The sequence below is a fragment of the Pan troglodytes genome, chromosome 11, assembly GCF_028858775.2.
Source record: "Pan troglodytes isolate AG18354 chromosome 11, NHGRI_mPanTro3-v2.0_pri, whole genome shotgun sequence".
Taxonomy (NCBI): Eukaryota; Metazoa; Chordata; class Mammalia; order Primates; family Hominidae; genus Pan; species Pan troglodytes.
Window position 1 is genome coordinate 56013114 of NC_072409.2, and position 14906 is coordinate 56028019.

The following is a 14906-nucleotide window of genomic DNA, read 5'->3' on the forward strand; positions in this document are numbered from 1 at the left end:
AAAAACAAAATTAGCTGGGCGTGATGGTGGGTGCCTGTAGTCCCAGCTACTCAGGAGGCTGAGGCAGGAGAATGGCATGAACCTGGGAGCTTGCAGTGAGCTGAGATTGCGCCACTGCACTCCAGCCTGGGCGACAGAGCGAGACTCCATCTCAAAAAAAAAAAAAAGAGTACATTTCACTCCATTGTCGAGAGAGAGAGAGATATATAAAATACATATTAAATTATGTGTGTGTATATATATATCTTTTAAGACCAATTTTATTGAGATATAATTTATAGACAGTTAAAGTCACTCATGTTGTGTATAATACAATTAGAATTTTGACAAATGTGTACATACAGTTGTATAATTGGTGCCACAATCAAGATATAAAATATTTCCATTACCCATAAAAAGTTTCCTCAGTCCCTTTTGTGGCCAATGAATCCCCACCTTCCTGCAACCAATGGTTTTCTTTCAGAGACTATAGTTTTTTGTTTTCAAACTTTCTGTGAATAGAATATTACACTGTGTATTTGATAATTGTTTTCTTTCAATCAGCATGGTGTTTTTAAATTCATCTATGTTATGTATATTACTACTTCATCCTCTATTTTTGCTTAGTAGTATTCCTTTTCTAGCTAGAAAGTAGTATCAAGATACTAAAATATATTTGTTCATCACTTGTTGGTAGGCAACTATAAATAAATTTATTGCCATAAGCATGTGTATACAAGCTTTCTGTGAGCATATGTTTTCATTTTTCCTGTATAAATTTCTACCAGTGAGATTTTGGGGTCATATGGTAAATCAGTACCAAAGTATTTTCCAAAGTAATGTATTATTCTTCATTTTCATCAGCAATATGTGGGAGTTCTAGTTGTTCTACATCTTTACGAATATTTGGAATCATCAATCTTCTTAATTTTAGTCATTCTTTTTTTTTTTTTTTTTTTTTTGAGATGGAGTCTCGCTTTGTCTCCCAGGCTGGAGTGCAATGGCACAATCTTGGCTCATTGCAACCTCTGCCTCTCAGGTTCAAGTGATTCTTCTGCCTCAGCCTCCCAAGTAGCTGGGATTACAGGCACCTGCCACCATGCCTGGCTAATTTTTGTATTTTTAGTAGAGACAGGGTTTCACCATATTGGCCAGGCTGGTCTTGAACTCCTGACCTCATGATCCGCCCTCCTTGGCCTTCCAAAGTGCTGGGATTACAGGCATGAGCCACCGCGCCCAGCCTTGATGATGTCTCTCTTTCACTTTTGTTCCTGACAGTCCAGACTGCACAATTTCGGATGTGGGAGACTGGGTGATTTCTTTGATCTTCCCAACCAAATATGACTTACTTAAGGATTTTACCTGTAAAATACATTATTAAAGGTTAAGAGAAGGGTGACAATGGTGGCCTCCTTAGCTTAACTGAATGGTTATGGTTTTTAGTTGTAGTTGCAATCTTATGCTTGTGTGGTTCTTTGATTAGTGTTTGCTTTCTCTATCCTATACTATTAGCTTCATGAGAATAGGAAAATTATTCCTCTTTGAACTCACCATTGTATTCCCAATTCTAGCACAGTGCCTGGGATTTCCTCTGTATGTGTTTTTGAAATGCACCCAATAGATCCACAGACAGATTTTAAAAATATAAACATAGAAACAAATCCTTCTGGTCTTGAAGCTTGAAACTTACATTTGTTTTCTCTGAGTTTCTTCCTCAGGAAATGGACTCTCAGCTCTCTCAAAAAGTATCAAAGAAATGAAATTCATCAGACCACTGTGTCGAGACAATGAGATGCCAGATGCCAGATTCCTTATTTGTCATGATTGCTTCCTTAGCCCTCCCTAGTTCCTGTTTTCCTGCTCATAGTTACATTTCTTCCTTGCTGTATAATCCCCTAATTTCGGCTGGTTGAGGAGATCTAATTGAGACTGATATCCCATATCCTTAGCTGTAGCATGCAATTAAAGCCTTCTTCCTTGGCAATATTCATTGTCTCAGTGATTGGCTTTCTGTGTGCAAGTAACAGAACCTAGATTGAACTCCTGGTATTTCAGTAACATTTTGTGTGTAAGAAAGAGGGTGGAGGAAGGAGAGTAGGGGAAATAGGAAGAGTGTCTTAATATTTTTGTTGCTATAACAGAATACCACAGACTGAGTGATTTATAAAGAAAATAAATGTATTTAGCTCTGAGGCCTAGGAATGCCAACAGCATGATGCTGGCCTCTGGAGAAGGCCTTCTTGCTGCCTAACAACATGACAGGGGGCATCACACAGTGAGAGAGCAAGAGCAAAAGGGCTTATGATAAGGAACCCACTACTATGCTAGTGACATTAATCCATTCATGAGGGCAGGACTGACATAAATCTATTCATGAGAGAAGAGGGATTAAGTTTCCAATCTACGAACTTTTGGAGGATACATTCAAACCATAGCAGAAAGACAGACAGAGATAGATATGGAAAGAGGGAACAAGCACACATCACACATACAAAAACTGGACAATATTTTTGTAAATGAAATGCCTAGAGCCTCTCTCGTATATTGTATTTGTTGATATTTTCTCAATTTAAACTTATCACTCCATAATTTCTCTTTTTCTTCCCCAAAATGATGTACATGTTTCTTCCTTATAACCATAAAACACAGTAATTGTTTCCTGGAAAATTTTAAATGTCTCACTGCAATTCAAGTATCATACTTACTATATGTTTTTTATCTTCTGTATATTTTGAAAATGTAAGAGCATTATTGTCTTATACAAAATAGGTGCTAGCAGAGTGAAGAGACAACCAAAAATAACTCAATAAGAAATGGACAAATGATCCAAATAGACATTTTTCAAAAGAAGACATACAGGCCAACAGGCATATAAAAAATGCTCAATATTACTAATCATTAGAGAAAGGCAAATTAAAAACACTTTGAGATATCACCCCATACGTGTTAGGATGGTTATTATAAAATGACAAAATATAACAAGTGTTGGAGAAGATTTGAAGGAAAGGCATCATGGAAAATAGCATGGAGTTTCCTTCAAAAATTAAAAATGAACTACCATATGAACCAGCAATCCCACTACTGGGTATATATCCAAAGGAAATGAAATCCGTATGTCGAAGAGATATCTGCAACATCATATACATTAAATCTTATTTATATATTAGCCCAAGATGTGGAAACAATGTAAGTGTCCATCAATGGATGAATGAATTTTAAAAAGTAGTATATATACACAATGAAATACTATTCAGCCATAAAAAATAATGAAATCTTGTTATTTGTGACAACATGGATGAACCTGGAGGACATTATGTTAAATGAAACAAGCCAGGCACAGAAAGACCATATGATTTCACTTTTATGTTGAATCTGAAAAAGCTAAACTCATAGAAGTAGAGAGTAGACTGGTGGTTACCAGGGGCTGGACTTGGGGTGGGGAGTGGGGATGTTTATCAAAGGATTCAAAATTTCATTTAGGAGAGGGGAAAATATTCAAGAAGAGATCTACCGCACAACATGGTCACTATAGTTAATAACAACATATTGTATTTTTGAAAAAAAATGCAAAGAAACAAAGTAAGTATTAAATAAAAACTGGTTCTTTGAAGCTTTGGCACTGTAATATATGAAGGCCAGAAGCCACATTTATATAGTTCCATTTCTTGAGCATCCAAGACAATGGATGAGATGACAGTGTTGAGGAAGACAGGTCACTCACTGCGAACACTAGATTCAGCTTCTCCCCCTGCTGTTTGACTCATTCTGCAGAAGGTGAGAATTTATCTGAAGGAGTTTACATATTTTTATGTGACAATGTATTCCTGAGAAGATACCAAATTCTTTCTTCTACATCAAAAATACAGCACGAAACTGACAAGAGAGCATATAAATGATGATTTTTTTTTAAGTTTTCAGAAATATCACATGTATCATATTACTGAAAAGAAAAAGTGCATTTTATGCCATGAAAAACTTTGGATATCCTTGAATAATGTTGACTAAAACAGTGAGTTTATTTAGTATTCATTGTGTCTATATTTGGAGTGTATATTTTTAGTATTTGTCATCTTACTTATCAAACTCCTGAATCTCACTTAAAAAGTATTTTCCAAAGTTTTTGAAATTTCTCCACAAAAGAAGAAAAAACAAAAAAGCAAGTATTGGAAGTCAAATAGGTTTGAGAAATATTATGACACATGTCCTTCTTGCACATCATAAAGCCTCTAACACTTTTCATAGTAAACCAATAAATGAAACTCAGACTTCTTGCTTTGCTTAATCAAAAAATTAAAGTTTTCCAAACTTCTTTGACTACAGAATCTTTTGACAACACAATATTGATCATTGCACACTTTGAGAGATATTACTCTACAAAAGTCACTGCACAGCACCACTAAAATATGGTGACCGATAAAACGGACAAAGGTCATTCAGTGAAAGTTTCAAAGCAAAGAGAATGAATGAATATATATATATATATATATATATGGATGTTTACTTTTTAGATTACAGTTTTCAGATTATGTTTGTTTTAAATAAGCCAGTCTGCTTTCATAATAATTATACTTTTAAGCCATTTTCTGATGAGACATTTGTCATCATGAGAACAATGTAGTAAAAGTTTGTTACACTGGAGATTAAGATATTAGAGTTTCCATTCAAGATTCCCTAATACTGGAAGAGGTTCACTTAAATTCCATGATTCTATGAGAGGAGTCAAATCTGAGGTGCAGGCTCTGCACCTTCCCAGGCCTGCAGGGGCTTTGCACCTTCTTGTGGAACAGTTGCCAGCTGTTATCGCTTCACTCTTAGGTCACTGCCTTCAGTCAAGTCTTTTTTTTTTTTTTTTAGACAGAATTTTGCTCTTGTTGTCCAGGCTTGAGTGCAGTGGTGCAGTCTCGGCTCACTGCAACCTTCGCTTCCCGGGTTCAAGCAATTCTCCCGTCTCAGCCACCTGAGTAGCTGGGATTACAGGCACCCACCACCAAGCCCAGCTCATTCTTTTTGTATTTTTAGTAGAGATGGGGTTTCATCATGTTGGCCAGGCTGGTCTTGAACTCCTGACCTTGGGTTATGCACCCACCTTGGCCTCCTAAAGTGTAGGGATTACAGGCGTGAGCCAGCATGCCCGGCCCCAAGTCAAGTCTTTTTCACAGCCTTGGTTCACCATAAAACTAAGGTGGACAATTGTCATGGACAGAATTGTGTTGCCTCAAATTTATGTTGAAGTCCTCTCCTCTAGTACCTCAGAATAGGGCTGTATTTGGAAAGAGGACCTATAAAGAGGTAATTGAGGTAAAATTAGGTTATATGGGTGGGCCCTAATCAGTAAGACTGATTTCCTTGTAAGACAAGGAGATGTGGACAGAGACCACACACAGACCACGAGACAATCATGTGAGGACACAGTACGAAGGTGGCCATTGGCAAGGGAAGGAGAGAGGCCTCAGAAGAGACCAAATGTGCTGATTCCTTGATCTTGGACTTCCAGCCTCCAAAACTGTGAGAAAAGAAATTTTTTATGGCTGCATAGTATTCCATGGTGTATATGTGCCACATTTTCTTAAAAATGATGAGTTCATGTCCTTTGTAGGGACATGGATGAAATTGGAAATCATCATTCTCAGTAAATTATCGCAAGAACAAAAAACCAAGCACCGCATATTCTCACTTATAGGTGGGAATTGAACAATGAGAACACATGGACACAGGAAGGGGAACATCACACTCTGGGGACTGTTGTGGGGTGGGGGGAGGGGGGAGGGATAGCACTGGGAGATATACCTAATGCTAGATGACGAGTTAGTGGGTGCAGCACACCAGCATGGCACAGGTATGCATATGTAACTAACCTGCACATTGTGCACATGTACCCTACAACTTAAAGTATAATAATAATAAATAAACAAAGAAAGAAAGAAAGAAAAAAAGAAATTTATGTTACTTAAGCCACTCAGTCTGTGGTATTTTGTTATGGCAGCCCTAGTAAACTAATACAAATATTTTTAGGGACAACAAACCATGGACTTTGTTATTCTAGTAAGATGACTTTAGCACTATTACCTACTTCTACCTTGAAGTGGTAAAAAAAGGCAGTGAGAAGCATTTCCATGGAGTGTATAAATCATGTCCCGTGAAACAGAATTAGCTAATAAGGTTAACACCTGTCAGCTGTATATGATGCTGCGTCTCCAATCTCCATCCGGACAGCAAAGGGGAAGGCATGGACAGGAGACCTGCCTTCAGAAGAGCAGCTGACAAAGGGGCCCACAGCCTGGGGACGGTGACGGCAGTAGCCCCCCGAGGCCTGGGATCCCACAGCACAATTGTGAAGGGAAAGTCTTACTTGCTGGGCCCAGATGTGTAATTCTCTCCCACCACTGTTTTTTTGTGAAAAATTCTTCTGAATACGTAATTTTGCCCCTAAATAAACATGGTGTTGGACATTTTTCTGACTAGGAAGTTAGGATATTTGCTTTTCTAGCATCTTCATTAGATGACTTTTATGTTTGCGAAGTCACTCAGAAAAAACTTCATCCTCCCAACACCTCCCTGGACCACAGTCCCCACAAATGACATTGAACTCACAACATAAAGGAACTCACCACTAGGTAAATAGGTGCTTGACTGTGATTTAACACCTGAATTACTAAAATTGATTGCAATAATTATCCAAAGAAAAACAGCCAAGTGCAGCAGTAACGACAGCCTCTGAACTCTCTCCACATCTTCTTGTGGACAGCCTTTGAGCTCTCTCCATGTCTTCTCTGGGACAGCCTCTGAACTCTCTGCACGTCTTCTTGCAGACAGCCTCTGAGCTGTTTCCATGTCTTCTCCGGGACAGTCTCTGAGTCTCTGAGCTCTTTCCACGTGTTCTCCGGGACAGCCTCTGAACTCTCTCCACATCTTCTCTGGGACAGCCTCTGAGCTCTCTCTTGTTTGGGACATCCTCTGAGCTCTCCACGTCTTCTCTGGGACAGCCTCTGAGCTCTTTCCACGTCTTCTCCGGGACAGCCTCTGAGCTGTCTCCACGTCTCCTCCAGGACAGCCTCTGAGCTCCCTCCACATCTTCTCTGGGTCTCCTGTGGAGTCTGATCACCTTTCAGTTAAGGCATCTCCTGTGAGCAGCCCAGTTGGCTACTCTGAGTTCTGGGGGTAGCTGTCCTTGGTTTCTCTGAATTGCCCAGAAACCAACCTTTCTGTTGCCCATCCGTAGTGCCTACGTGGCTTAGCTGGAGCCCTACCCTGCTTTTGTTGCCCAACCAATGCCTATGTGACAGAGCTAAATTCCCATTCAGCTTTAACTGCTTAGTTTTAGAAAACAGGATGTCTAGGGTCAGAAGTTCCTTCTTAGGACTAAACTGGCTGAAGCTGGCAAAATCCGCAATGGCAGCTTGACCTCTGAAAAACCTCTAGCTTCATTATGATCCAATTTCCATGCTAAACGACACTCCCACTGGCACCTTGACAGTTGACAATCACCATGACAATGGCCAGAAGAGACCAAAAACAGGCAGAAAAGAGGTGGCTCTTTGATTCCAAAAAAACCTACCTCCCTTCCCAAGAAAAGCTATGAATATTTCTCCCTTTCCTCTGTATACCCAGCCCCTTCATTAAGAATCCTCAGTTCTCAGGCTCTGAGAAGTTGATTTGCAGGCTATGCTCCCACTTCTGCAATTCCATGGCCATTGAAAAAAGCCCACACTGTTTGATACTCACTCTCGGTTTGGTGTATTGGCTTCACACCAAACAAGAAAGAGCTCCTTTAGGGGTAGTCAGGACCCTGATTATATTCCCACATAGAAACTGTTCCCACTCACTACTGGCACAGCAGAACACATAAACTGTCAGATGGCTCCATTTCAATGATTTGACTTGTAATTCTCAATTGTTTCCGTTCCTAAGATTTTAGGACTTCCTATCAACTCATAAAAAAAATCTTTAAAAAGGTAAGGCAACCTTCAAATCTAAGATGCTCAGCTTTAAACTAGTAAGTTCTTAAGGATGTTTTTTTTTCCTCCAAGGAAACAATTCTCCTCTTTGCTGAGCAATAATACAGGTTTTAATATTAAATAAGTACACAAAGTAAAAGAAACAGACAAAAATGTCTTCATAGCAAGGCTGTTAACAGATTTCTTTCTTTTTTTTTTATTTTTGAGATGGGGTCTCACTCTGTTGCCCAGGCGGGAGTGCAGTGGCACAATCTCAGCTCACTGCAACCTCTGCCTCCTCAGTTCAAGTGATTCTCCTGCCTCAGCCTCCCAAGTTGCTGGGATCACAGGTGCCTGCCATCACGCCCGGCTAATTTTTTTGTATTTTTAGTAGAGACGGGGTTTTGCCATGTTGGCCAGGCTGGTCTCAAACTGCTGACCTCAGGTGATCCGCCCACCTTGGCCTCCCAAAGTGCTGGGATTACAGGCATGAGCCACCGTGCCTGGCCAGATTTCTAAAATATGTAAAGAAAAAAGAAAAATTTTCAAATACTTGTTTAGATAAGTACTGATATTTAAAAAAACAACCAAGCCTAAATCCCTAGATTTACAATTTTTAAAAAATAAGAAAAGCAATGTAATTCACAGAATAAAATATTTTGGAGTAAAGTCATATAACTCTAACAAATTGGTAAATCTAGGCAAGAAATGACTTGCCCAAGTAACAGACCAAGTAGGTGGAGAGTTCATCTGACTCCAGAAACCACACTTTACAAAATAAACTTATTGACGTGAAGTATGTATATAATCTGTAACTGGTGTGAAACTGTGGCAGAAATACAAAGAGCCGTGGTCTTGCTCATGATGTTCAAAGGCAATATTTGAACTGAGGGATGGCTGTGTGAATTGAAGTGGTCACTGGAGAAACGTGGTTGAGATTGTGAACCATGGGGAACAGGGGGTGGTAATTCTGGATTTTCGGCATAGAGGAGAAAGAAAGAACTGCAAACATCATTACAGTGAAGGAGGGTGAGGCCCTCCGAAAACTGATTGCGTTTCACCAGAAACACTGATCCAGTGGGGGCAGCTGAAGCACGAAAATGATTAGAACCAGAGTGATGTCACCCACGTTTCTTTCTTTCTTTCTTTTTCTTCTTTTTTTTTTTTTGAGACAGAGTCTCGCAGTCTCGCTCTGTCTCCCAGGCTGGAGTGCAGTGGCGCGATCTCGGCTCACTGCAAGCTCCGCCTCCTGGGGTCACGTCATTCTCCTGCCTCAGGCTCCCGAGTAGCTGGGACCACAGGCGCCCCCACCATGTCCGGCTAATTTTTTTGTATTTTTAGTAGAGAGGGGGTTTCACCGTGTTAGCCAGGATGGTCTCGATCCCCTGATCTCGTGATCTGCCCGCCTCGACCTCCCAAGGTGCTGAGATTACAGGCGTGAGCCACCGTGCCTGGCCGATGTCACCCACGTTTCTTAGGAAAGACGTTAGCATCCTCTAAATCCTCACTGACTGTGCCTGGCGCAGCATTATTTTGCAGTTTTCTGGGATTTACAGTTGGCATCATTTGCACAGCGGCAGCGTGACGTGGCTGTGGAGAGCACGGAAGCTCTGTCCCCACGGAAGTGGGCTCTTCTGGTTGCAACATGGTGGAGGCCAGCCCGGCCGCAGGTGAGGGAAGATGCCACAGCAAACCTCTGAGCAACCAAGATGACAAGCACCTGCTTGGAAAAGGTGACAAGCCACAAGGCCATAGGCCCAGTTATAAGGATGAATTGTGTTACACGAATGGTTATAAACCTGACCGACCTCAGAAGGTATATGGAGGAGGCAATTATCAAGCCCCTTGATGGTCTGTGGCTGGATGCACCATATTTTGCCAACGGTGTGAGCATGGCAGAGAATGTAGGTGTGTATATAGGGGAAAACCTCCAGAAAGTTTTTTCTGTGGGAGTTCTCTGTAAAATAATAACAATGCAACTGGAATTATATTGCAATCTATAAAGGGAAATCACTCTTAGGGATCAACATTGTAGAAAGACAACTTGTTTTTTGCTTCTTTGCTCAGTGTTAAGAAGTCATCACATCATTGTCACCCTCCCCACATTCTGTTCTGTAGTGCCCAATTTGTTGAAAGCAGTATGAGGCCTGTTTTAAACATAAATCTATTCTAAATCTAAATTTGTAATACATTCTGAATGTCATTTAGACAGTCTTTTGCCTGGAGATTAAAAATTACTTTATTTCTAGCAAAGTGCTCTGACGTAAAATATTTTAACAACAAAGAAGATCTGTGTTTGTTGTTTTCTCCATTATCTAATTATTGATATCCATTTCATCTGGGCACATATAAATGGTAAAAATATTTACAAGCTTTGAATTAGGTGAATCTAATTAAAAATAAAATATAGATGTTAATAGAGCCTGGAAATATTGTCAATATCTTTTTAATAGATTGAGTCCTGTTGATTATTTCTTCTGGGGTAAAGGCTCAAATTTATTCTGTGAAATTAGACACTCAAATCATCTGAGGCAATATATGGCAGATGAATATACACTGATTGATGGAAATGTTGCTTTAATGCACATTGTTCATTGCAATTTTGCGTAGATTACTGAACTATGAATTATTATTGAGGAACAGCACATTCAACGTGTCATAGCAATCAACTATTTAGTATGGACATTTTCTATGTTTCTAGATTTTCTGGCCACTCTGAGCAAATTTAAATCAAATGACTGAAGTATAATCACTTATTTTAACTCTGTTAAAACAGTCAACTTGAAAAGTATATTTTTCTGTATGAATTTTTTTTCTAATTGACTCTATTTTGTTCTGATAACTAAACTTATTTAAGTTGCGCTGTTGAAAAAAACTATAGGCCAAGCGCGGTGGCCCATGCCTGTAATCCCAGCACTTTGGGAGGCCGAGGAGGGTGGATCACGTGGTCAAGAGATCCAGACCATCCGGGCTAACACAGTGAAACCCTCTCTCTACTAAAAAAAAAAATACAAAAAAATTAGCCAGTCATGGTTGCTGGTGCCTGTAGTCCCAGCTATTCAGGAGGCTGAGGCAGGAGAATGGTGTGAACCCAGGAGGCTGAGCTTGCAGTGAGCCAAGATCACGCCACTGCACTCCAGCCTGGGTGACAGAGCAAGACTCTTGTCTCAAAAAACAAAAAACAACAAAAACAAAACTATATATATGTATATGTATAATCTGAAGATCCATGTTGATTCCATTATTTTATGATGCAGTGACATTATAAGGAAGTGGAAAAATTAAGTTAAAATTTTTTAATTATGATGAATTTAGAAAGGGGATTTCTTGTTGAAACAAATAGGCTAAAAGAGCCTTGATGTCAGCTATACCTCTCTTAGAGAAAAGACTGTGACCCTGTCATCCCGTTGGATAATCTAGTGATATGCTTTAACAGCTATTGTTAAAATAGATTTTACCAAGGCAAGGACAACAGTTTGCTTATGAGCAATGAGAAGTAAGTAGTCTTACCAGAGCGCACCCTTTGGAAAGTGCTGCGTATATAATTAGTGAGGCCATTCATAATTCATTTTTATTATACAAATGCTGATTAAATGTATACCTTCTTCCACTCAAATGTTAACGTGTCCCTTCCTCAATATATTTTATTAGGCTATGTATATATCTCAAGCATAGATTAATTTGTTTTGTAAGATTTCAAAACATTCCTTTTTTAGCCCTGTAATGAATATAAAATGGATCCCTACTGCCCATCTTAGAGAATGCGTGTTTCATAGAACTGTTTAAAAAGTAAATCCTTTTAAATTGCCCATCTGCTTAAGCTATGTTTGTGGAACATTAGGACTAAGTCATGTCTGACAAACATGTGTCATACTACTATTTGAGGGCATTACTGCATTTTAAGGAATAAAATAATATTATTAAGAAGTATAATTTTTCCAAGTGATACAATAAGAATGTTGCTAGAGATTTGACCTATTTGTGAAAAATCTTTGCATGATTATTAGCTTGCTAAAAATAAAATGAACTCTGCAAACGTGATCCAAGCTGTTCTGTATGAAATTATGTGCTAGTTGCAAAGTCCCCTGGGAGACCAGTGTGAGTCCAGATGCCTCTTTGCTGGTTTGTTTCATTTCTGGGGTTCATTTTCTAGAGGTTTTTATCATATTTTCAAAGTACAGAAGTCAGGCATCTCAAATTCAAGTCTTCTCTCCCCCAAACTTTAAAAAATATATGACATTGATATAATTTGGCTGGGTAATAACAAACTGAACAAATAAGATATTTTCTTTCATTGAAGGTTGGTAACATTTTCCTCACTTAAAAATTTTTGGTTGGGCACAGTGGCTCATGCCTATAATCTCAGCACTTTGGGAGGCCGAGGCGGGTGGATCACCTAAGGTCAGGAGTTCGAGTCCAGCTGGCCAACATGGTGAAACCCTGTCTCTACTAAAAATACAAAAATTAGCCGAGCATGGTAGTGCACACCTATAATCCCAGCTACTCAGGAGGCTGAAGCAGGAGAATCTCTTGAACTCCAGAGGTGGAGGTTGCAGTGAGCCAAGATTATCCCACTGGACTCCAGCCTGGGCGACAGAGCAAGACTCCATCTCAAAAAATAATTTAAAAAAATGAATTTTCTAAATTGTGGGTCAGAATTCAAGCTAATGGAAACCTGTGGAAGAAAGAATTTTGCAGGTCTGCCTGTGGAATCCATAATTCTTTTCAGAGGCAGCGATATTAACAACAACAACAAAAAAAGTGTGAGGATGTCCCCAAGCAGAAAACCGCCTTCACTGCAATGCTGACAGTATCTGGGTGTCCCAGGGTTCCTGGAGAGTGCAACTGATATCCCAGCTGTGCTGCTACTGTGCTGAGTGGTTTTATATCCACTGAGAAGGATGTGTCAACAGGTGGCTGCTCAGGCCCCTAAAGAATGGATGGATGTGAGGTCTCTGTGAAGCCTCTGGGCCAGATCTCTGAGGAGTATCTGTGAGGGGCATCTCACCTATGGTGAGGACGCTGTGTGAGCGCTGCATGGGAGGCCTCGGTGCCAGGCTCCTAGTGAGAACTCTGAGTGAGGTCTCTGTGGAGCCTCAGTGTGAGGTTTCTGCGTGAGTTCTGGGTGGAAAGTCTCTAAGAAATCCGAGTCAGTTTCTGTACGAGGCCTGTGAGGCCACATGAGGTCTCTGTGGGAGGACTCCATGGGGCAGCAAGAGGGCTCCATTGCCTCTTGTGAGGCCTCAGTATGAGGCCTTTGCAGAAGGTCTGTGTGGGAGGTATCTTCCAGAGGTCTCTGTGGGAAGTCCCTGTGTGAAATCTCCGTGCTAGGTCTCTGTGTGAGGGACCATGGACTATATGAAGTCCCTGTGTGAGGACCCTGTGTGAGGACCCTGTGAAAGCCCTACAGAATCTCTGTGTGGAATGTTTGAGGGAATTCTATGTGAGAGGTTTCTGGGCAATGAGTGTGGAGCAACCCGAGGCCTGTGTGAGGAATCTATACAAGGTCTCTGTGGAGAGTGGGAGGTCTCCAGGCAAGGTCTCTGTGTGAGGAGGACTCTGAGAGAGGTCTCTGTGAGGCAGTGGGGGGTGCCGTGTGCCATTTCTGGGGCTGGAGGCCGGAGGTTGCAGTGAGCTGCATGAGTCTCTGCATGAGGTCCCTGTTTTATGACTCTGTGTGAAGTCTCTGAGGTCTTTGTGGGGTCTCTGTGTGAGATTTCCCTGTGAGAACCATGGAAGGTCTCTGACATTTGCGGGAGGTCTCTGTGGGACTGAGTGAAGTCTCTCAGCGTGGCCTCTGTGGGGTTCTCTGGGTGAGGACTCTAGGAATCTCTGTGCTAGGTCTCTGTGGGGCACCATGAGGACTCTGAGAGCTCCGTGGGGTCTCTGTGGAGGCTGCAGTGTGTCTCTCTCTGTGGCAGTGAGAGGTCCCAGTGTGCTCACTCTGTAGGAGATATCTCTGTGAGGTTCCTGTGGGAGGTCTCCGTGGGTCTCTCCATTGCTGGCCTCGCTGCATGTCATGGGAGACTGAGCTGCAGAAGGGCTAAGGGGTTGTTGCTTCCTGTGTTCTTGCTGGTCTCTCAGCGTTGCCTGTGGCGCTTCTCCTGGCCTGAGCCATGGGCTCCACGTCCAGCTCCTCCACATCCCAGAACTCGCGTCTTGGTTTCTTGAGGGAACCCAGCAGCAGCCAGGCATGGCCCATCCTCAGTGGTCAGGGTCCCAGCTCTGTGCCACACTCTCCTGAGCTCCCGGAGGACCGGGGCTGCTCTCTGCTCCAGGTCCCAGCTCCTCCTGCTGATCCTGGCTCCACTGTCACCGCTGGGCCCACCTTGGAGGCTGCTTCAGTTATCCGGGCCCCAGAGAGGACCTGGCCCCAGGAGAAGCCACAGGCTGGAGACTGTGCCCACTGCCCCCTGCACCCCGGTGCCGGCCAGTCCCACATGTTGGGGGCAGGGCCATTTCCATTGTCATCTAGATCAGTGGCACTGCCTGGCACTGGCCTCTCCACCATTGAAATGAGGCCCCCGGAACTGGGCCTCTTGCACGCCTGTATGTGGCACAAGGCAGAGAAAACTCCCTCTAGAGACCTGGCTCCTCCTGTCCATGATTTGTGGAGACCTCCTGCTTTCCCATATGGACAGGGCCCAGAGAGGAGGAAAGCTGGGCTGAAAGCAGAGGGAGACAGCAGGGACGGCTCCTGTCCTGCCCATACTCTGCCCATTCTGGACAGGTCACTTCCAGCTCCCTTGTATGTTCAAATCCTGCCTGCCTGCATCTTCCCTTGCTGGTCTCTGGGGCAAGCAAGGATGTCAGGAGCCAGGGGAGATTTGCTGTGTGACCGCAGCTCAGCTGCTGGGCCCTTGTAAGTCACCACCTTTCCCCAGGGAGCAGTCCTGGGGCTACGTGTATATTAAAGGTCACCAGACTTCGACTCATGCCTGGGGTTCTCTAGTCCTTGCTTTTCCACCTATTGTCAACACATCCTTTAAAAAA

The 14906-nt window shown here is 42.1% G+C and overlaps 1 protein-coding gene across 1 annotated transcript; it reads right to left on the bottom strand.

Annotated features, from left to right (window-relative positions):
• Window positions 1-243: 243 nt before the first annotated feature.
• On the bottom strand, window positions 244-7376 carry LOC112204418 (protein FAM74A7). Its single transcript, XM_054659344.1, has 2 exons — window positions 6588-7376; window positions 244-1341 (listed from the first exon to the last, which is right to left on the bottom strand). Exons 1-2 carry the CDS (start codon window positions 7048-7050, stop codon window positions 1325-1327), a joined length of 480 nt encoding a protein of 159 aa, XP_054515319.1. The 5' UTR covers window positions 7051-7376; the 3' UTR covers window positions 244-1324.
• Window positions 7377-14906: the final 7530 nt, after the last annotated feature.